At 40.9% G+C, this 24,821-nt stretch overlaps 1 protein-coding gene across 1 annotated transcript in view; it reads right to left on the reverse strand.

The window, feature by feature from the left end:
* Window positions 1–652: 652 nt before the first annotated feature.
* STX6 (syntaxin 6) overlaps window positions 653–24,821 on the reverse strand; it is a 45,603-nt gene continuing 21,434 nt past the window's right edge. The window contains exons 4-8 of the mRNA XM_002760299.7: window positions 18,830–18,892; window positions 15,480–15,605; window positions 13,771–13,877; window positions 10,028–10,122; window positions 653–2,341 (exon numbers count right to left, since the gene is read on the reverse strand). Coding sequence (XP_002760345.1) covers window positions 2,265–2,341; window positions 10,028–10,122; window positions 13,771–13,877; window positions 15,480–15,605; window positions 18,830–18,892 — 468 coding nt within the window. The 3' untranslated portion in view covers window positions 653–2,264. The remainder of the gene's footprint in view (window positions 2,342–10,027; window positions 10,123–13,770; window positions 13,878–15,479; window positions 15,606–18,829; window positions 18,893–24,821) is intronic.

Here is a 24,821-nt window from a genome sequence, read left to right on the forward strand (position 1 = left end):
TTGTTCTCTGTTTAGCTTCAGCCTGAGTCAAGTCTACAATGGCCATTATTTAGAAAATTCCTTAAATCAGTGAGGTAAGAGCATCAATTTAAAATATAACCAAACATCATTAAGCCTCAGGGTCATAAAACTTGGTCTCTGAACTAATGGGAGTATCTTACTCATTAACAACTAGGTTTGTTCCAAACAGGCCCTACTGACACACATGATCCTTCTGTGTGGCACAGTAAATCTGGTAATAGCAGAACAACAGCATGGCTTTTAAACAGGGTAATTTTATAATTCCTTAAGATGCTGATTTGCTTCTTGTAATGTGGCACGTGGATTACAGTACTTAGACAAAGTCCACATTTACTTTAAAATATTTTTATATTTTAATGCAAATCTAAGGACCACCCCCTTTCTTAGTTTATAGAAGATTAAAACTTTATAAAACATAAATAACCTAGTACTCTACACATCTGAAGCCCTTTGTAATAGTCACTGCTTTTCCTAATTTGAAAATAACTTATTTATATATCAAACATTAGAGCAGAGTGTAAACATGGATGTCAGTCACCCTTTTGGTTTCACAAATTGCTTTTAGCTTTCATCCACAGGCATGTTTTCGGAACCTACCCATGATCTCAAATGAGATAAAATATCCTTCTTCAAAAAATTGTTACAAATATTTATTAAAAAGTGCAATTCAAAAGTTAGCTGGGCAAGCACATCACTGCAAATCACAAAAAAGCGTGAAAAACCAAAACTCCAAAATAAAACCACATGAAATACAAACAAAACAAAAAGGTTAAAAAAAAAGTGTGCTAAGGAATGCACCCAAAAAGACAAGGAAATGAGAAGTCAAAGCTAGAACTCTATCCAGATGTTACTGTTCTTTCCAAGTGCAAAAGAAAGTGGTGAGGAGAAACCAGCAGCCTCCACCACTGAGTTCTGGCTCGGGGTCCAAATACTAGTTTAATATCAGATTATTCATCAGGGAAGTTATAAAAATATCCTATATACATGTGCACATTTGAGGCATTTAAAAAGTCACGAGAAGCTTAAAGTTTAGTGTCTCAGCAGTTCCAGCTATTTAAACTCAATTAAAGCATCTATCATGTGAAGTTGGATTGGCTCAGTTATTTGACTGGATGATAAAATCGAGTTGTCATCGTAGGGAAAAAAAGGAACCAAGCTCGGCTACACATCCTCACCATTACCCACAGGGTAACAGAAGTTTGGCCCAGAGCTAACCTTTTTTGTCATTACAGTTTCTGAATAAATGTAATAAATGGACTAACCACTCGCAACCCCAACCCCCAATGTAGAGTGACCTAGGAGTGAAAGAACCGTGATGAGGACAATCTGGTATCCAAATCCATTCAAATGTGTCACTGAGCTGTTTAGCAACAACATATGTAGGAATCACCCTCACAATGCAAGCAGCACCTCTGTGGAAGAAGCCCTGGTACGGCAACATCACGTTGGCAAGGATCAGGCTCTGACCTCTGGTGAAATCATCAACCCCTCCCTAAGCTGTGCCAACGCCCAGTCCGCTTGCTCTTTTCAACTGCTCCCAGCAACTAAAGCCACAAGTTGTTAGCACCCCCCCCAAGCCCCAGGGTGATTACTTTCCATTATTCTAACCACAAAAAAAATGCACCCGGAAAAGTAATTTTATCTTAGCATTTATCCCTGAAAAAATGAAACACTGCATTTTCTGTCGCAAACTGTTTCTGAGCCTTCTGTCCTCAATAATCATCAGCTCTCAGGGGCTAAGAAATGCTACAGCAATGGGAAACGAAACATACCCAGAAGCTCGCATTCCTGACAGGTTTTCTTTTGATGGGACAGCGGCGCACTGTCTGAGCAGGGGGAAGGGTCTGAGCAGAAGAAAAGAGCTGCCAAATGCACGGAATGAGCAACAGCAAAACACCAGTGGAGTGTGTGAGTGTCTCCGGATGACTCAGAGTCCCTCCTCAGCAAATAAGGTCCTGGAAGGCAAGGCAGCAGCGAGTTCTCCTCAGAACAGGACAGGCGGCATGGGGCTTCTGCTGTCCAGGCACAGCCAGGAATGCAGACATCTCTTTCCTCTTCCCACTGGCCCTTCCAGCGCTGGGATGGAGGAGCTGTGTCAATTGTGGGGTCACACGGAGAAAAGTCAGTGCAGCAGTATGTTTCCAGGATAGGAATGTGAGTAGACAGCAATGTCACACGTGCTCAGCTTCTCCTCCTCCCCTCGGTTCATATGCAGGAGGAACTCGCACCCAGAGGCCCCGCCGTCACAGCACTAAGAAGAGGATCAGCACAACCAACAGGACTGCAAAGAGGATGGCTATGGCACACCACTGGCGCCGATCTGGAAGGCAGGACATGGGGATTAGCTCTCACAGGGACTCCAGATTCCCCAAGATACAGTTACATGGAATTTATGGCACCCTTTGAAGCATAAAAGGTGCAGAATGTGCAAATGACAGGGTCATGATCTTACACCTGCCTAGGTGCCTGATACTCTAATGCTGCTCTGTTCTTGGGCTGCACTTCACATGCAGTCACAACTCTGCCAATCCCCTGAAAATGTCTCATAATAATTACATGCTTTGTGTCTCAAGTCTTTAATTAAAATCTGCGGATCTTAGCTTTCTGCTGGTGGTTAGCATATCCTCAAAAAAGGTGTTGGTACTGGTGTTACAGATCAAAGCCTGTCTGCTTTAATCTCCCATAAAAGTCAAGTCATTTAATTAAACAATAATCACATTCTTTTCTGAATGAGCACAATGGGAAGAGGGAAAGGAGATGAAAGCTACCGCTGGTCACTTCAGGAAATAAATAGCTGAAAAGCAAGCTCCAGTGAGACAGCATGATTAATTTCACACCACACCTAGTCAACTAAGATTACTTAACTAGTAACCGTGTTAAAGTCACTTATGGGGCTCCTCTGTAAATGAAAGCAGAATGTCTTTTCTCCAACTTTCTGCCCTACCAACAATTTGGAACAGCAGTCACAGGAAACAAAGTGGCTAGAGTCCATCCAACTGGCTGACAGCAGGGAGGCCCTGTGGGACATAAGAGCCTAGACAGGCCCTGGGGAGCCCTGCTGCAGCTCACAATCCTGTGGACCCAACTCTACAACAGCTGCCCCGCAGGGCTGTTGCAAGAATTAACACCACAAACCCTGTCATACACACACTATGCAGCGCCCAAACCTACGGCATGGAGGATGCTTCCTTAATTTGGGGACATGTAGAAAGAATGAGCAGTCTTTCCACTGATGAGTCCTGACATCTTCCACATAGGTCCCAACTGATAACAGAATTCACTAGCCTGTGAAAATGCAGTTCAACCACTAGGAATGAGTTCCATTTAAATAGAAATACAAAGACATAATGATTCACTAAAGTTTCTCTGAAAGCCCACTGATCTCAGCACACTATAACTTTTGAGAATCACATTGCAAAAAGATCCGAATCTATGAAAATAAACTCCTAAACTCTCCACAAGGCAAAACATGTACTTTAAATTATTTAAAATATTATGGATATTAAAGCCTTATAACTGGACAAGAGAACTACCACCAAATTATAAGTAAAGCAAGTACCTTCTAAATGGTGGTCACCTTGGTCTACCTCAGACATGCTAGAAGAAACTCATTTAGTTAACTCTGTGAGCAGGATGAAGACCTCAGGTCCATCACTCCTTGTTCTCAGGCAGGACTGCTCCAAAGGTCTAGGGGAGGCAGAGTTGGCCTACTGCAGGTCACATTTTGAACTTGTTTAACTACTATTTCAATGGTCAAGAAAACCTGAATAGCTGGCATTCTCTCATCTATTTAAAAATGCTAAGGCCAGGCACAGTGGCTCATGCCTGTAGTCCCAGCACTTTGGGAGGCCCAGGTGGGCAGGCCGCGAGGTCAGGAGATTGACACCATCTTGGCCAACATGGTGAAACCCAGTCTCTACTAAAAATACAAAAAAAATAGCTGGGCATGGTGGCACGTGCCTGTAGTCCCAGCTACTCGGGAGGCTGAGGCAGAAGAATCGCTGTAACACGGGAGGCGGAAGTTGCAGTGAGCCAAGATCATGCCATTGCACTTCAGCCTGGCAACAGAGGGAGACTCTGTCTCAAAAAAAAAAAAAAAAAAGGTTAAATTTTCAATTTCCAGCCAAGCATGTAAGGAGCTTAGAAGTCATCACTCTGTCCTAAAAAGTAAAAAGCTGAACAAACTGAAAAAGCAACAACTCTTCTTAGATCCATTAGAGAAGCTGCCCATAAAACTGTAGAAACCTACAGGTGCACACAGAGAAATCAGAGCTTATCAGAGCAGAAACCCACAAAGCAACAAGCTCCATGGGAACCAGCGTCCTGGCAGAAAAACCTTAACTGTCATTGATGAGTTGCTGAAGGCTCAGTGTGGACAAGTCTAAAATTAAAAATAATAATAAAAATAAAAATTCCAGGGAGACCAAGTCAAAGGGGACCCCCACACTTATGTGGGTTTTACCTCCAGGAGCTTGACAGGTTCTCAGCGAATATTGGGAAAAATCCCCTCATGCTTCCAGCAGGCGGAGGGGAAAAAGAACCATTATGAAATACTCCAGAGCACTCTGCTCTAAACAAAGCCTGCCCTTAGAAGAAACTTACCAGAGTCTAACTAACCTCGGGGAAGGAAAACATCCAACTCCAGTCTTCTCTAGCCACCTGGTTCCATCTAACAGTAGAAAATCTGGGAAGCACTGGTGAAGTTCCCAGGCCAGGGGCAGAGACTCACCAGACGCTAAAGACCTAATCATAGGAGTACGAATGCCACCCCCCACCCCAACTCACTACCCCATCTTTGGTAAAGGTCTATTTACCACAGTTCCTTTTACCCAGTACATCATGTCCACTTTTCAACAAAAAGCTACAAGGCACACTAAAAGGCAAAAAGTGACAGTGTGAAGAAACTGAATCTGCATGAGCCAGAGTCAGCTATGGCAGAAATACTGGAATTATCAGATGAGGAATTTTTTTTAAAACCACAATTAATGTGCCACTGGCTTTAAAGGAAGAAGAAGACAACATGCTTACATTACATGGATAATGTAAGCAGAGACATGGAAATTCTAGGAAAGAAAAAAGAGAGATGAAAAACACTGTAACACAAATGAAGAATGCCCTTGGTGGGCTCATTAGTGGGCTGAACACAGCTAAAGAAAGGGTTCTGAGCTTGATAATTTGTCAACAGAAACCTGGAAAAAGAAAAAAAGACTGAAAAAAGTCTCAAACAGATTATTCCAGAAATGTGAAACAACTATAAGACTTAACCATAACATCAATCAAGACAATGTGGTATCAGTAAAACAGACAGATAAATGGAACAGACAGTCCAGAAATAGGTTGACAGAAATATAGTCAACTGATCTTTCACAAAGGAGCGAGTGCAATACAACGGAGCAAAGAGAGTCTTTTCAACAAATGGTGCTGAAACAACTGGACATCCATGCCAAAAAAATGAAGCTGGACGCAGACTTTACAGCTTAACAAAAATGAACTCAAAATGTATCCATAGACCTAAATGTAAAATGCTAAACGATCTAACTCCTGGAAGAAAACAGAGGAGAAAACCTAGATGACCTCAGGTATGGCAATGACTTTTTAGATACAACACCAAAGGTATTATATATCCATGAAAGAAATACTTGAAATCGGGATGTCATTAAAATTAAAAACTATGCTCTGTGGAAGTCACTGCCAAAAAGAATGAGAAGACAAGCCACAGACTAGGGTAGAATACTTGCAAAAGATTCATCTGATAAAGGACTGTTGTCCAGAATGTATTATACAAAGAATTCTTAAAACTCACCAGTAAGAAAACAGCTTGATTTTTAAAATGGGCAAAAGACCTGAACAGACACCTCATCTAAAAAGAGATGGGGCCGGGCGTGGTGGCTCATTCCTGTAATCCCAACACTTTGGGAAGCCAAGGCGGGCAGATCACTTGAGCCCAGGAGTTCAAGACCAGCCTAGCCAACATGGTAGAACCCTGTCTCTACTAAAAATACAAAAATTAGCTGGACGTTGTAGGGCAGGCCTGTAATCCCAGCTACTTGGGAGGCTGAGGCACAAGAATCACTTGAGCCTGGAAGGCAGATGCAGTGAGCTGAAATTGTGCCGCTGCACTGCAGCTTAACTGACAGAGTGAAACTCTGTCTCAAAGAAAGAAAAAAGAAAAGATGAAAGAGATGGCAGGGGAGCATATGAAAAGATGTTCAACATTAGGTGTCACTGGGGAAATGCAAATTAAAACAAGAAACAACACACACCTATTAGAATGGTTAAAACCCCCAACAGTGACAATACCACATGCTAGCAAGGATGTGGAGCAATATGAACTCCTAGTGGAAATTCAAAATGGTTCAGACACTTTGGAAGACAGTTTGGTGTTCCTTACAAAACCCAAACACACTCTTACCATAACCATTCAGCAATCACACACCTTGTTACTTACCAAAATGAACTTAAAAACTAATGTCCACATAAAAACCTGTACATAGTTTTTTTTTTTTGAGACAGAGTCTCCCTCTGTCACCCAGGCTGGAGGACAGTGCTGACATCTCGGCTCACTGCAACATCCGCCTTCTGGGTTCAAGTGATTCTCATGCTTTCCCCTCCTAAGTAGCTGGGATTACAGGTGCGCACCTCCTCACCCCCCGGGCTAATGTGCACATGGGTATTCATAGCAGCTTTATTCATCATTCCCAAACCTTGGAAGCAACCAAGATGCCCTTCAGTAGGTAAATGGATAAACTGTGGTACATCCAGACAATAGAATATTATTCAGTGTTAAAAGAGAAATAGCTATCAAGCCATGAAAAAGCATAGTGGAAACTTAGATGCGCATTACTAAGTGAGAGAAGCCAATCTGAAAAGGATTTGTGCTATATGATTCCAACCATATGCATGCTGGAAAAGCAAAACTATGGAGATAGTCAAGGGATCAGTAGCTGGGGAGGTTGGAGGAAGGGAGGGATGAACAGGTGGAACACAGGATTTTTAGGGCAGTGAAACTGCTCTGTGTGATGCTGCAATGATGGATACATGTCATTTATACATTTGTCCAAACCCATAGGATGTACCCCACCAAGTGAATCCTAATGTAAATGAAGGTCTTTGCAGATGATTAATATGTTAATGTAGGCTGACTGTAACAAATGTACTACCGTGATGCTGGATGTCAAGAGTCAGGGAGATTAGGAGTGAGGGAAGGGAACTCTGTACTTCCTGCTCTATTTTGCTAGGAACCTAAAACTGTTCTAAAAAGTTTATTAATTTTTTTAAATATTAAAATGCTTAAAATAATTTAAAACCACTTCATTAAAATTAGTTGCTATTCTTTCAGGATGAAAACAGAAAAAGTATCTGCTTCCTTCTCCAATCCCTCCCTCAATCTCACACACTCTTATGGCATCTCGCCATTCTCAGGACCAGATTTCCAACACTGAATCAGATTCCCACCTTTTGGCTTTCCATCAGCCTCTACTCGTGCCCCCACCACCCTCCAATCACTTTCTCATCCACAACTGTATTATGAAGAGTTTTTACCAAGGAGAAGCATATACCACACAAGCCAGCACAACCCGAGGATGCTCTTTTAAAGCCATTTTCCTCTGAAGTGGCTAAGCTGCCTCTATGAAGCATGAACTAGGCAACAGGTAACCCCAGGGAGCTGTTAACCCAGCAGGCTTCTCAGCACTTCCCGCAGAGGCTCCATGCATAGAAGGAATGGGTACTAACCACAGGGGCTTTTGTGACCAAGTGGAAAGTTTTAAGCAGCATTGCAAGCTCAGGACCTGCCTCAAGAAGTCAGAGGGAACAAAAGAACTCCAATGGTAGTCTTTTTCCTCTCTCAAAATATTTTCCTCCCCTAAAACGATGAAGAGAATGTTGGAAAGTGAGAAGGAAAAAAAATCTCAGTATCTACTAAAAATACTTCTGTGGGTAGGAGAATAATAAAATTAGTGTCTCTCTTGGGCCATTCAAAAGAGTAAATGTAGAGTCTTGGCTGGTTTCTCCCCGGGAAGCAGACAGCCACGGGGAGCGATGTTCTGCCTCCGAAGAACCGTGAAGCCTGTGTGTTGGTTACTACTTAATCACACTTCGCTGTGCCTCCACAGGCTTCCTTTATGTACAGGTTTGATTACAAAGCAGTGAACTTTTGCAAAAAGTATGCAGGAGAGCAGAGACCAATACAAATTGCTTGTTTGTCAAACTGAAGCAGAAAGCACCAAGCAGGAGGAGGTCCTTAGGGAGTATTTCTTTGGGCAGCAAGCGAAGATTAAAATGAAAACACAAGCAACCTGTCAAAAGTGAAGCTCCCTTCAGGATAAATGCTCTGCCTCCTGGCTCTTTTTCTTACACAAATATAACCAAAGTTATAACGCTGCTTCCTCAGTTTTTCTTTTGGGAAAAAGCAGAATACAGCATAAGCAAACTTCAGTGCTATTTATATACACTGGGCTGCTTATCACAATGCAAGTACTTTTCTAAATTATTCATACCCAGAATGCTGGGAAATAAAGACAGTGCATCTTTGTTCACTTGCTCTTCCCCAAACAAAACTGGTGCCGAAGTAGCTACTTGACTTTGTGACTAACACATACATGAGTGAGAGGCTTGGAGTTTAAACTTGCTATGTAACCCTTCATTAACCCCCACGCCCGCTTTTTTGTTTTTAAATAGAGGGGAGAAGGTAGAAGAAGAGAGACCCCTTGGGGCCATTACAATTTTTGTTGCCTTACAATTTCTTAAAAATATTTACTAAGTACCAATAAATACATGGTAAATGCAGTTAAACAGTTTTACTTTATTGTTATTTCATTTAATCTTTACAATGATCTGGAGAGGTAGGACTCAACCTGTTTATAGAGAAGAAACGGAGCCCCAGAGAACTGTTATACAACGACCATGAGTTAAACTCATAAAAAGTAAACATGTGTATGTATTTAAATCTTGCCTCAAAGATCTACCCTATTAAACCTTATAACATGTACCTGACAGCAAGAAACCAACAGAAGAATGAGGTGTCAATAGGGGATGTTCTAACGCAAGGGAGCTGTTCCACAGCCCAGAGCATTCAGATTACCTCAAGGAGCATCTCAGCTTCTCCTTCTACCAAGCCACCCCCACCAGATAAAGAAGAGATACTGGATTTTTAAATTTAAAATATATTATTTCCCATGTAAAGAGTCACTGGAACATATCTTATACAATAATCTGAAACTTGTTTCTTCATCCTCATCCTGGTGCAAATTTGCTGGAATGTTTCAGTATTGATTCAAATATAACAATTTAAAGTAGATCCACGCACGTCATTTTAATCTAAGGTAGTAACTGTTTTTCTATCAATGAAAGAATGTTCAGGAGAAACAGTAATTTGCTTAACTGTTGTTTTAAAAAAGTTCCCTATTTTGGCAAGGAAATCTTAAAAAGAAAAACAATAAAACAAAGAAAGATTTTGTAATTGCAAAGAAAGTTACGCTACTGGGAAAAAAAAAACTGAACACGGTGGGGGAGCACAGAGATCATTTCCCAAGTTAAGGCTACAAGCAGAAGAAAAATACTGCACATACCAGTCTTCCATTCTAAGGCATCATAAAAAAAAATGTGCTATAACTAAAGGATCGGCCAGGTACAATGGCTCATGCCTGTAATCCCAGCACTTTGGAAGGCTGAGGTGGGCGGATCACCTGAGATCAGGAGTTCAAGACTAGCCTATCCAAGACGGTGAAACCCTGTCCCTACTAAAAAATACAAAAATTAGCCAGGTGTGGTGGCATGCACCTGTCATCCCAGCTACTCGGGAGGCTGAAGCATGAGAATCACTTGAATTCAGGAGGCAGTGGAGGTTGCAGTGAGCTAAGATGGCACCACTGCACTCCAGCCTGGGTGACAGAGACTCAGTCTCAAAAAAAAAAAAAAGAAAGGAATTTGCATGGGCATAACTATGAGACAACGCCCCTTGACAGAGTTCTAGAATTAAGTACAAATGCTTAAACACCATACATACCACTGGTCATATGAGAGACTTTTGCAAGTTTCTTCATCACATTGTCCAGCCGGGACTGAGTGCTCTCCAATTCGTGAGAGAAATCTTCCAACATACTAGAGAGAAGCAGATACAGAAGGTCACTGTAAGCACAAAGCCCTGGCAGTGCACTTGCACTGGGTTCACACGACTAGGCCTACATTTTAGCAAACAAAATGGCAACACTGGGATGCAGTACCTTAGTCTATTAGCCAAAATCCTTGGGACAAGATATGATTTTGATTTTGGAATTCTCGAGATTTAAAAATACGCTTTGTATTAGTCAATACCACCAGCAGGGTCTGAGGCAGTCCCCATAATCAGATACTTAATATTTCTGCAGAGAAAACTATGAGGAGGCACAGTTGGAGTCAGTTCAGGTGAGGTTTTTCTATAACATAACCTTGCTTCGAATTTAAAGAAACACATTGAGATTTTTTTTTAAGAGCTTTCTAGATTTCAGAACTGCAGGCAAAGTAGTGTGGACCTGTCTAAACAGTAACACAAACTCTGTGCTAGTGCAATGTGGTAGAAACAATGCTATCTAAGGCGGACAATCAGGCTTTGCCACTTGTTGACATTGCTACCTTGGACAATGTGCCCTACAACTCTTTGGGACTGTTTCCTCACCTGTAAAACAGGGCAATCCTAGCAGCTCAACTTCCCTACAGGGCTCTTGTGAGAACCAGGTAATTTATGTCAATATGAGTTAAGGAATATACTTTAATAAAATAATCTCCTATAAAGCACTATATGCTTTATCATAAACCCAGAAGACCTCAGGACTAACATCCCTGATGGGGTGTGTGTGAGAGTGGGTATGTGCACCCACGCATACACGCGTCTCCCCATCTGTCCTCACAGAGAAACCACTATTTCCCACTAGGAGAACTGGCTCCAGCAGGCTTACACTATTTGCTGTCCAATGTGCAGCTGTGAAAGAAAACACCAAAATACTCTTTCAGGAGTGCCTAGAAGATCACAAAATAGTCCAGACTTTTCAACTTCTGATTAGTAAATGATTATTCTGAGGCTAGAATGTAACATACCGATTAGTACTAAGGGTCTCACTAAAAAGGCTGTATTAAGTCTGCCAGCATCACTGGCAGCTAGAAACTGCTGATCTCGACCTCTCCACACCAGACACCTAACAGCTTTGCAGGATCTGGGGCAACCAACTAACTCTTCATTAAATTAACTATTACATGAACTCCTGTTGACAACTAAATAAACAAGTCTTTGTCCCTTACCTAAATTTTCAAATTAAAACATATTTATCTCATTTTAGATCCTGGCAGCATCATGGCCCTGCAGCTGGCAGGCCTATCCAGGCAGCACCAAACACTGAAAAGCAAGAGCTACCTTTGTGTGCTGGGTATGATTTTTCTTACTGAGGACAAAACAGGCACATCATCTGCCCTTCAGTCCATGGACACTCACCAACGAAGATGCTAGCCCAAATCTATCTCAGTAACATTCACCAAAATTTGAGTCACGTATGCCATTTTACATTTTCTAGTAGCCACATTTTTAAAAATTTCAAAAGAAACAGGTGAAATTAATATTCTGTTGTATTTAGCCTAATATAGGCAAAATACTATCATTTCAACATGTAATATAAAAAATTATTAATAAGACCAGGCGCAGTGGCTCATGCCTATAATCTCAGCACTTTGAGAGGCCAAGGCAGGTAGATCACGAGGTCGGGAGATTGAGATCATCCTGACCAGCATGGTGAAACCCTGTCTCTATTAAAATACAAAATTAGCTGGGCGTGGTGGTGCACACCTGTAGTCCCAGTTACTCAGGAGGCTGAGGCAGGGGAATCACTGGAACCCAGGAGACAGAGGTTGCAGTGAGCCGAGATTGCGCCACTGTACTCCAGACTGGCGACAGAAAAAAAAAAAGTTATTAATAAGCTATTTTACATTTGTCCATACTAAGTCTTCAAAGTCCAGTTGCATTTTACCCCAGAGCACATCTCAACTCAGAACAGCCACGTATCACTTACTCAACAGCCACATGTGGCTAGTAGCTATTATATTGGAGAGCACAGATCTAAGTTCAAATCCCATGTTTTTCCCAATTATCTGTTATTTCTATTTTATTAGAGGCAGGGTCTCCTCTGTTACCCAGGCTGGAGTACAGTGGTGCCATCATAGCTCACTGCAGCCTCTAACTCCTGGGCTCAAGCAATCCTCCCACCTCAGCCTCCTTCCCTAGCACTTGGGAATACAGGTGTAAACCACCATGCCCAGCGGTTTCATGCCCTTGAAAACAAACCCCTTCACTATTGCTCTAGTGAGCTGTGGAGAGGGAGTGGAGGTGGGGTGTGTCAATTCGCCATTTTTAACTGGAAGTCCCTAAGGCTCTATTACCCACTACCCAGCCACGCTGCCTCATCAACAGAGAAGCTCAGGCCATTAGTCCCTTCCCATCCTCAAACTGAATTGTAGGGTCAAGACCCATTTTAGGTAGAAATGAAACAGATCTGGCTACTCTAGCTTCCTACCTGGTCTCCCTATCTGGTTCCACTACAATGCATCATCTAAATCACACCTGATCACACCATCACTCCTAAGCTCACCTCTACCGGTCTCATCATACTGAGCATAAGTAGTCCTACCTCCTTACCACGCTGACAAGGATGCCCCTGGTTTGTTCTCTGCCTTGAGACACATGGAACCTCTCTGCTCCATGCACATGTGCACCTCTCTACCTTCACAGGAGCACCTTCTTCCCTCCTGGTCTACACTCCCCACACTACCTGACTTCACACCAACTCTCACCTCACCTGGCTAGCGTCCACACATCCTTCAGGTTTCAGTTAAACCCCTCTTCCTCAGGGACCTTGGGCTAAGTTAGGGCTCTCCAGGCATGCACTGGCCCCATCAAAGGGGCCCTCCCACTCCACTGCCATCACCTAATGAAGCCCCCACCACTTACACAATGTCCGTTCTACCCAGCAAGTGGCAAACTCTTCTGCTCCCTTCTATATCCCTAGGCTTCCAGAAGGTCTGGTATAGAACAAGTGCCCACTAAGAATTTATAATGAATGGGTGTGTAATAATAAACATAATATTGAGACAGGAAAGTTTCTGAAATATCCTGGTGAACTGTTTTATTATTTTTCTCTAGAAAAATATTTATAAAAGATAAAGGTATCCTGTGGCAGCGTTTAAGAATGCAGTTTTTGCCATCAAACTTCTGAGTGCAAAAGGGATTGTTTACAAGGAAAAACAAACTGAAGTTACGTTTTGTTTTTATTTCTTTGAGAGGGAAGATTTTTCCTTAACTGGAGTGAACTTTGTAACTTAAAAAAAAAGTTACAATAATTTAAGATTCAAAGCAAGAAGTGTTTGTTCAACCTAGCGGGAGAGTCAAGTCAGCTCACGTCCTATCCTCTTTGAAACAAAAATCGCCACAGGTTATAGAGGCTTCTCTGTCCCACATTCTCATTCATAACTATACTTTGAGTATCTGCTCAGACAAATCTGTGTCTCTTTTTGGAGGTGTTTAAAAAAATAACTTTGCCTAAAGCCTGTAGTAAAATTTACAGAGTGGATTTGCTTCTTTTGGGGAAGGGAGTCGGTAAAAGAGAATTAAAAATGAATCAACTAGCTTTTGGTTTTACCAGCCACATAGCTGCCAGGCTTTTTAGGGGTCTGGTAGGATGGTTTTGCCCCTCAGTTTCACTGCAGAAAGAGGGGCATCTCAATACTCACACTGCCTGTTCCTCTAGCTCCCCTCCGATGCGCTGGGACATGTTCTTCAGCACCCCAATGCTGCCAGAGACCAGCTCCAACTGCTCATCCTGCTGTTCCACGATCAACTGGTGCCAGAGAAACGGGAAATAAGCAATTAAAATCCATCTTACCTGGTTCCAAGCCCAGCACTCTAGCAGCTGCTAGTTTCTTTGCCAACTTGGGACAATTCACATTCAGAAGCAAAGCCCAGAAATCAAAGGACCAGACCGTTGCCTCTGAGAACACACTGCTCAAAGGGCTGGATTGTCAAGCTACTGATATCTCCTGCTGATCCAACTTGTGAACAGTCAGCGGGGCTTGAAACCACCAAGAGAGATTTACTCCGGTTGGCTGACGTCCAATAATGGAGCAGACAATGGCTGAAAGCACACGTGCAGATGACCACTGAGACACGGGGATGTTTGGGAGGAGGAAGCCCATTGCCAAGATCAAGGTCTCAATCCACAACAGACTGCCACAGCTTAAATACAAGAGAGTCTGGCAAATCTCTGGATGTGGGGAAACGAGGCACACAGTCTCTCCTCCCTCTTCAAGGAAAAACTAAAGACGCCCCATGGCAGTAAGTCACCTTAAGGACAACTACTGACTGACAAGTATTTACTTTTAGTTGTGTTGCATTCTTCTTTCTATAGGAAAAAAATTTGCTGGGTTTAATAGCAATTTAAGTAAACAACTGGTTAAGCAGACATACTAATGTAAAGAACAAAAGAACATATAAGCTATCTGTATACATAAAACACTGTATTTAATAATCAGTAGTTTCAATGGATACATGCTCCTCAAATCCCCAGACACATTATCATTAGCTTCCTTTTATTAACACAGCTCCACACATCAGAGGCAACAATAGACATAGTCAACTTCATTTTCCTCCTACCCTTAACGTACACAAAAGCAGTCAACTTTATATATAATGAAACCAACGAATAATTTGCAATAAAAAAATGAGATCTTTCTGAAAGCACCTTTGCTGAAATGAACAAAGGTCTGCTTTTTCTAAGAGAACTGAGCTTGGTACTTTTTTTTTTGAGACGCTGTCGCCAGGCTGGAGTGCAGTGGCGCGATATTGGCTCACTGCAACCTCCACCTCCCAAGTTCCAGCGATTCCCCTGCCTCAGCCTCCCAAGTAGCTGGGACTACAGGCGTGCACCACCACAACTAATTTTTTTTAATTTTAGTAGAGACGGGGTTTCACTGTGTTGGCCAGGATGGTATCGATCTCCTGATCTCGTAATCTGCCTGCCTTGGCCTCCCAAAGTGCTGGGATTACAGGTGTCAGCCACCTCACCAGGCCACTTGATTCTTTGCTTTTAGAAACAGGGTCTTGCTCTGTCATCCAGGCTAAAGTGCAAAGGCACAATCAAAGTTCACTGTAGCCTTGAACTCCTGGGCTAAGGGATCCTCTGGCCTCAGCCTCCTGAGTAGCTGGGACTAAAGGTATAAACCACCATGCCTGGCTGAGCTTGGTTCTCTTGAAGCAGTCATGCTGTGAAGATTGAAACTCTTTATGCATGCAATCATTAAATATTTAAACATAATAAACCACAGGACAAGCTCTGGCTTACCCCGCTTGTCATTAAGCCATGAGACCCCATGGCTGGCAAAGGAACTAAGGTGTGTTTATTTTTTCCCACTGCCCCATCCTAAGCCTGGGCCCCTTGGGGTACCTGCTGCTGTGCCTGCTGCTCCTCAATGAAATGAGAATTGGCTCGCTGGAGCTCTCTGTCCAGGCGCCCGTATTTATCTGTTGTTCCAGTGCTCCAGTTCTGGCTGCCACTGTCTCCCAGCAGTGCCTGTGTGAGCAGGACAACCGGAGGAGTCAGGAGAAACAAACGGTTACTATCTCTGAACAAGTGAAGCATCGAGAGTGATATAAAGGGTTTTCACATTTCTTATCATCTATTTTCCCCTGGGCCAGGCTTTTATCTAGTGGTGTAGTCTGGTGCCTGTGTGGTACAATTTAAGGAATTCCAGAAGGGCCCTCTCTGTGTTCAAGCTCTCCCAACAGGCCTCACAATGGGCTTTGTCCCCTTAAAGTGCAAATAAATGCCTGCTAAATCAGCAAACGCCCATCTAGATACTGTGTTATAACTGAAAAGCACTCAATCTTTTGTCAAAGAGCTCTTCCTGGCACCTGTGGAACTTCAGCAACCCATAGGTTCCAGTCAACCTGATTCCAAAGATCTAAAGTACTTTTTTAAGAAAAGTGTGACCCAGGGAAGTTTTGGGGTTTTTGGTGGGGGGAAAAGGAGAGGTCCCTCAAACTACAAGCAGGTAAGCCATAGTCCTTCACACACAAAAGGCTTAAGAACCATCAATGTCTGTAAAGTTTAACCCATGAATAGAATCCAGGGTCCTTCAGGCTTTCCAGATGACAACTGGGGTTCCTTCACCAGGCAGGTGTGACCACAAGGAATCCCTGACCTTGGCAACCTAGGCAAGGGCTGCCCTAAAGTCAGTCTTCCACCACGGCTCCCAGACAACAGGGCTGGGTTTCTGAAGTACGAATTCAGGGAAGTCTGCAGCCATAAATGGGTAAGGTTGGGTATGTCTTCCTCACATGAAGAGGCCAGGCCGGAATGTGAGAGCTCAGTCTCCACAGTTGGTTCTGACCAGATTCCCACAAGCCTTTCTGACAGGTCAAAGTAACTGCTCACACCAGCCGTGCGCCAAGAGCCAGAAGACGCCAGCAACTAAGACTTTTTTTCTTGTTGAGTTGCCATTTCCTACTAGGTAATTAAAAAAAAAATCTCTGGCACTATTAAAAGCCTGACTGTTTACTTGGTTCTATCTGAAACCCTTCTAACAGCCTCATGATCTTCCTTCATAGTGGCACTGACTTATTCCAGACTGCAAGGGGTGAGCTCCATCAAATGGCCAGACTTCAGGGACAATCAGGGCAGCTCGGGATGCAGTGTGCTATGTTCTGAGGTTGTTATTAGCAGAGTTTCTAAGAGGCTCAGTTATTAGAAGCTCTTCTTACAAGAGCTTCCAGTGGCCCAGGGCAGTCCAGTCAAGAGGCTAGATGGTGACTGTCTCTGGTGTAAAGCAGATCCAAGGGTTTTTGTGGGTGGCTCTGCCCTGACCTGGTCTTAGGGCTGTCAACACTGAAAAGATCCTGCTCATTCTGATCCAGACTCTAAGGACCTCTATGGAAGACATGAGGAACTAGTGACAATTTTTTTAGGGTCAGAAAAAGGCTGTAATGCCTAAGGACAGTGAACTGGGACATCACCAGGGCCTTATGTGCTCCTGAGGTCACAGGGCTATTTTGCCTACATTTTCCATGGTCTACACTTAGGCAGAGCTAAGTATAGGGCAAATCATCCACATTTTATTGTAAAGGTGCTTAAAGTTCATTGGTCTGACCCCAGAGGTCTAATAGGAAAGAGATTGAGAGAGGAGCCAAGCGCTGGGAGATGCACCTGTGCGTGGGTGCCAAAGCAGGGTTGGTGGAGGGAGCAGCACAATACCTGGTGCCTGGCATGACACAGCAAGGCCCAGGCCTGCAGGAGGCTTAGAAAGCCCTGGCCTTGCCATTCCTTAAACATTTGCAACTTGACATTTCGCTCATGGCCTAAAACCAAATTCCAGGCCACACTTGGACAGGCAATACATATGCCCATGTTATCCACATTAGCCCATACTAATGTGGATAGTAGCCTATACTATCTAGAGAATAAAACATTCAAGTTAGAGTGGCAGCATAGGTGTTACCAACTTCACTGCCACAACTACTTCAGGTACTTCCACTTCCTATAAGGTCAAGTGCAAATGAGAAGAGAACTCCAAAACTAGCCAACTTGAGGCCATTCACTAGCTTCTTTCAAGAGAGGGAGCCAGACGGAATGAACCAGCTAGTGGCTCTTCCTAGCTGTACTGATCAAAAAGAAAGCAAAGGAGGCAAATAAGATTAAAAAGCCAAAAACAAAACAATGACTTGAAAAATGGAATGCAAGAAAAGCAAACAGAAAAATTAAGTGAGGTGATATTTATAGAACCCTCCCCCTTCTTCAAGCTTTCATATTTGTTTTCAAAATGAAGTGGCTTGACAAACACCCACAGGTATAAAGTAAGGATTTATGTTATAAAGTACTGATTGCTAGTTAAGTAAAAATAGCAAGATTTCTCAAGAGCCTACTATACGGACAATTCGTAACTTTCTGGAATCATAATTCATTTAAAACAAACTATCATTTTTCATGATACTATTTACTGTTTACTCCTAAGAAAAATGGATATCCACAGAATTTTAAAAAACTACTTCCATAAAAAAATCACCTAACAGTTTAGCAACAGGCAAAAAACATTCTATCCCACCAAAAAAGTCTAAATCAAATTTCAATCTAAATTAAAGTCCAAATTCTAGATGACCATTCTACATTTTTTTAAAGAACTATATTTTAACAATTAGAAAGCAGTTTCTATAAATATGCCAAAGTATGTAATTTTAAAAAACTACTTAAAGAGAAATTTAAGACACAAGTTTAAGGTTCCTCTAATGTCTTTACATCAAATGTCAATCCATAGATGTCTATTGTGTTCCATGGGTAGGCAATGTAGTAACTACTAGAGAGCTCAAAAAAAAAACCCAACAACTAAAAACCAAGACACAGATCTCTCCTCACTCTCAAGGGGCCTGGGGCCCAGCAGAGAGAAAGACAGTAAGTAATTATAGCCCTTAAAAGAGCCTAGCACACAGAACGTGCTCAACAGGTGCAGAATAAACACATGAAAACAGTAAAAGTACTCTGACAAGTGCCATAGTAAGGGTAGGCAAAAGGTGCTATGGGAGCCCACAGGAAAGAATCAGAAGGTGAGAGAGGGGAGGGAAACGCTGACAGGGTACAGGGACAGCTGCCTGGACTGTCACAAAACCTCCCATGGTCACACCAGGGCCTGCATGCAGAGGTCTTCCTCTTGATTACATGATCCATGGATGGTCAGCATTTTTAAATTTCAAATATCTAACTGTATACTTTCTCTCACTGATAATTATATTCTGGTGTTTTCTCACCTGTCTATTTTTTCTTTCAGCTAATGCCTGCACGGAAGAAGCTGACATCTGATCTTTCATGTCCTAATGAGAAAGAAGATAGGAAAACAAATGAAACACATCCTTAAACAAAATTAGAGTTAACATTTCATACAACAGCAAAACACACAATTTATTATTTTTAAAAACAAGAAGATAGCATTTCTTGGCTTTATTTTCAATCTCAAAATAAAACAAAAAGAAAGATGGTCCCTTAAAAACAAGTAACCTGGATACTAATTTAAATAGGAGGAAAGAGGAACAGAATTAACATTTACTAGGTACCTACCACAGGTCAGAAATAATGCTAAACATGTACACACATTATCAATGAATTTTCACAAGGATGCTGTGGAGCTGGTACTATTTCCATTTTAAGGTTGAGGAGACCTAGGTCCAAAGAGACGATGATACTTTCTCAAAGTCACATCACTAGTAAAGAACATCCCTGGGGTACAAACACAAATGCACATGTTCAAGGGTTTTTATCTTTTTAATAATATATGTAAAAAACCATGTGCTTTTAATATAAACTATATTTACTATTAAACACCAAAGAATACTTTCAAATAGGGGTAGAACCAGTTTTATTTCTGAGTTGGATTCATGAAAGGTATAGACTAACCCTAACATCAAAGTGAATTTCCAGAGTGGTGTCAAAAATAATTTTGTATGGAATGAAAAGTGAATAGATCCATTACTTTATCTGAAGCAAAACAGTTTATTAAACGAGTCATTCTACTTATTTAGCTACAATCCAACATACTAGAGAATGATTTGAACTGAATACATGATGACTTCAATAAAAAAATTTTTTAAAGGCTGTCAAAATACTTTATAATTTACACAGACGTTAAAGTATAAGACTTTTAAAAACTTTTTTAAAGACTCATGACAAGTAAACAGTAGATCAGACAGTGCCACCACTTTTACAATCCCAGTACTACAGTAAGTGGGAGTGAGACCCACCTGATTCAACTTTCAAACCATTCATCTACCCATTTAGCAAACGCTCACTGATGTCAACTTAGGCATACAGCAGTTGAATGATACTAGCTAGGTCCCTGCCCACATGGAGCTCACATCAGGATGATGTACGTGAGTCAGTCACGTGAGTGTTGTTAAAGATGAAGTTCCCCTGGATGTCACTATGCTCAGTGCAGTAAGCCAGACACAGGAAGACAAATACTGCATGTTCTCACTCATAGGTGGGGGCTAAAAAGGTGGATTTCATGAAGATAGAGAATAGATAGGTGGTTGGTTACCTGAGGCCAGGAAGAGTGCAGGGGGAAAGGAGGATGAAGAGAGGTTGATTAATGGGTAAAAAATACACTTAGAAGAAATAAGACCTAGTGTTCAATAGATCAGCAGGCTGACTAAAGTTCAACAATAATCTATTGTATATTTCCAAATAGCAAGAAGAGAATAATTCAAATGTTTGCAGCATAAAGAAAAACGTTTAAAATGATGGATATTCCAATCACCTTCATTTGATCATTACACATTATACACATGTATCAAAATATCACACGTGTCCTAGAAATACGCACAACCATTATGTATCAATACATAAAATTTTACAAGTATTTTTAAGTGTAGTTCCCTAGGCCCCACTGAGACCTATGAAGTCAGACTCTTGATGGCACATTTTTAACAAGCACCTCCGCACCCCCATTCCTTGTCTTACAACAGAAATCTAGAAGCCTCAAAGAGAGATTGACCATTATACTAGTATCTCCTGGACTGCAGGATTCCCTTTCTGGTTATCAATCAGAGTTTAAGATGACATTCTGATAGTCAATCCAACAGCCTGATTTATTTAATAAATATTAAAAACTATGCAGAGCAACATCCACTAGGGAGATAATATGTGCTTTTAAAAATATACTCAGCTGGGCACTATGGCTTGCGCCTATAGCCCCAGCACTTAGGGAAGCCAAGGCAGGCGGATCGCTTGAGGCCAGGAGTTCAAGACCAGCCTCAGCAACACAGTGAAATCCCATTTCTACAAAATAAATAAATAAAATGAAAATATAGTCAATGCATTTTATTATAGTATTTTTTTAAAACAATGAACACATTACTTGCATAATAAAGATATCAACATGCATGTACGAAAAAGTGACACATTAGCCTTTGAACATTACACGTACAATGTATTTTTGCTGTTAGAAGTCAGTGCAGTGGAAGGTACAGATAATGGCTGAAAAGGAGCACAGGTAGGCTTCTGGGGGTGCTGGTAACACTCTGCAATGCTTCTGGGGGTTGTTTAGATGGCTGTGTTCAGTTTATAAATTTATTAAGCTATACGTTTAGGTTAATCACACTTTTCTGTACTGTTATACTTTAACAAATATATTTTTTAAAATACCACTGGTCCCAAACAATGGCTGGATGGTAAACTAGACCAGCACTTTGAAAATAATTTGTCATTATATATCATGAGTCTCAAAATATTCACTGCCTTGACCCAGTAATTCCACTAACAGGAATTTATTCTAAGGAAATAATATAAAATATATACAAAAAAAGACACGCAAAGTTGTGAACTACAGTATTACTTATAATATGAAAAAGAGTAGAAATAAGCAGCAACTCCAAATAAGGGAACAGCCACACAATCCGCACAATGCAGTATTATATACTAGGCATTATGTACTAGGCATAATGCTTATGAAAAGAGTTCAGTGAACAGACAATTCACAAGAAAACCCACAAATGACCAAACACGAATAGATGCAATAACCCGCCGGTAATCAATGAAGTGTAGCTAAGAGATATTTTCTCCAATTACACCAAGAAAGACGAAAAAGACCGATAATACTTAGTGAAGGTGTATTCTAACACCCTATTAGAAATATAACTGATAAGATCTTTTTGTAGGATACTTTGAAAACAATTTTTTGTTTTGAGACAGGATCTCACTCTGATGGCCAGGCTAGAGTACAGTGGTGCCACGACAGCTACTGCAGCCTCAATCTCCCAGGCTCAAACAATCCTCCCACCTCAGCCTCCCAAGCAGCTGGGACTACAGGAATACACCACCACACCTATTTTTTTTTAATTTTTGGTAGAGATGGGGTCTCACTATATTGCCCAAGCTGGTCTTGAACTCCTGAATTCACAAGTGATCTTCCTGCCTTGGCTTCCCAAATTGCTGGGATTATAGGCATGACCCACCACGACTGGCTATGAATATTTCAAACGTGTATTCTGATTTTTTTTACTACTTAAACAAATACATAAGTTATGCTCACAAAGATGGTCACTGAAGTAGGGTTTGCAATTGCCAATAATAACAATAACCAAAATATCTACTGATAGGTCAATGATTAAATAAATCATAACAGAGCCACATTAGAGGAGAGGGTAAGAGCAGAATTTTTCATGTCAAAGACCTAGGTTTAAGACTTGGTTACTCTTTTTCATAGCTATGCTAAGTTTCTAGTTCTTCTGTACATTTAGAATAATATCTTTTAGGATCATTGCAGGGATTAATAGAGGTAACACATGAAGCATGATTAACAGTAGCCAACAATATAGTAAGCACTCAATAAAAATTACCACCAAATAAAAGTATGTAACTATTAAAAAGGATAATCTGCTCTTGGGTAATACAGGACCCACTAGCCTCTGAGCACCTAATATGTGGTCAGTGCAACGGAGCAACTGAATTTTATTTTAATTAATTGATATTCAGTTATTGGAAAAATTTAAGTACGTCTGGAAAAAACTGTGTTTGTGATTCTACTTTTTCAACTCTTAAGTATTTCCAATGAAAACTTCACATCTGAATTGAGATATGCTGGAGTATAAAATACATGCTGGATTTATTACAAAAACAGTTTAAAAATTTAAATCTCTCACTATCTCTTATATTGACTACATGTTAAAATGATCACCTTTTGGATATATTAGGTTACATAAAATAGATGAAGCTCACCTACTTTTTACTCTTTTAATGTGGAAACTAGAAAATTAAAAATGACCGAGAGGTTCACATTTTACTACTACTGAACAGCACTTCTCTAGATTTATCTGTATCATTATAAGACTATGTCCACAATGTAATTTTTCATAGAAAAATATTATAGATCATGCCACTGCTTTTTAAATGTTTAAGTATTTCAATGTCCATAAAATGGTTGCAAAAATAAAATTGTTGACAGTGATTATTTCTAGGGAGTGAAAAGAGAATAAAGGGGCCTTTTACTCCTTTCTATCAAAATTATTTGCATTTTATAAATACCAAGTACAGATTATTTTTAACCTAAGAAAATGAAATGCTATGATTGTGTAATGGTATGGTCATAACTATGTAAAAATACAAATGCTTTGCACTGGGAGGAAAATCATGAAGAAAATATAGTCTTGTGTATTATTTTGAGTTTAGAATCCTTTTTCTGCTTTTTCCTCTTGAAAAATTTCTCTAATTTTCTTTGAGCTTATATTATATAAAAGATACATTTTATATATTGAGTTTAGGTTCCTTTTTCTGCTTTTTCCTCTTGAAAAATTTCTCTAATTTTCTTTGAGCTTACATTATATAAAATACATATTTTAAAGTTGCAGTTTTTAAAGTTTTATGCTTAATAAAAACCATGCGGGTTATGTCTGTGCTTTCATGGGTGTTAGCCCTGATGAGGCAGATTCTTCCAACAGCCCTGTGGTGGGAATCCTGTATGTGACCACACCGCAGGTAAGAAGCTATGGCTTTCTGTCATGTGACCACTGCAGGTAACGAGCTATGGCTTTCACTTTTTTTTTTTTTTTTTTTTTGAGATAGAGTCTCACTCTGTCTCCCAGGCTGGAGTATAGTGGTACAATCTTGGTTCACTGCAACCTCCGTCTCTGGGTCAAACGATTCTCCGGCCTCAGCGTCCCAAGTAGCTGGGACTACAGGCACCCACCACCACACCCAGCTAAATTTCTGTATTTTTAGTAGAGACAGAGTTTCACCGTGTTGGCCAGGCTGGTTGGTGTCAAACTCCTGACCTCAACTCATCTGCCTACCTCAGCCTCCCAAAGTGCTGGGATTACAGGCGTGAGCCACTGCGCCCCAGTTGGTTTTCACTTCTATGACAGCACTTTATCCATGCAGGTCAAAAACCACACAACAGAACACCTTCACATTAGAATGTGGGATCTTAAGCTACGTTACTAAATAGTTTTAAACATTTTATAACAATCTATCATGCCAAAAACATAATTACTCATCTTCTTTCTAACACATGAAGTTTAGAACCAGCAGTCAATCAGTAAGTCCCAATAAAATATGGTTAATCTGTGAAAGGAACAACAAATGTCTTGGTTATTTATGCTCCTGTTCCCATTTCACACTGTCTTCCAAGCTGAATGAATGAGACATTGTAAATCCCAGTGCTTCCCACTCATAACTCTTATATCTCAAGGTTATCTGTGCACACACTGGATACTTCACCCTTTTTAATTAACCAAAGCCATTTCCATCTTGACTTATAATTGACTGTAAACAATTCTTACATTGGAGCAGGTTGGGTTTTTTTCCTGGAGAGAGTAATAATTCTGATTCTAACTTTTAAAGTCAGAGAATGTTAGTGAGGATTATTTCATTGATAAAACTGAGATCCACGGAGTTTGAATGACTTACCATGGTTAAGATTTATTAATGTCACAGCTTAGCCTAGAACGCAGGTTCCCTTACCCCTTATTCACTGTTGTTCTGCCATACATTGCAAAACCTTTTGATCCTAAAGTAAAACCAAAGTCACTTCTACGATGTACTTCTAAAACACGAAAATTTCACATGCGAAATCTTTGATGTATAGGTGATTCCACATGAGTGAAAATGACCACCTCAAAAATATGAAAGCTATTTACACAAAAACTTGAATATTTTGGTTTCTTTGCTAAAAACTGCCAGTAAAACTGAATTTGTACAAACTTAAAAGATGCTTGGAAAAACACACACGAGACTCTAAACGAGGAAGGCTTA

Source organism: Callithrix jacchus, chromosome 18 (genome assembly GCF_049354715.1).
Source record: "Callithrix jacchus isolate 240 chromosome 18, calJac240_pri, whole genome shotgun sequence".
NCBI lineage: Eukaryota > Metazoa > Chordata > Mammalia > Primates > Cebidae > Callithrix > Callithrix jacchus.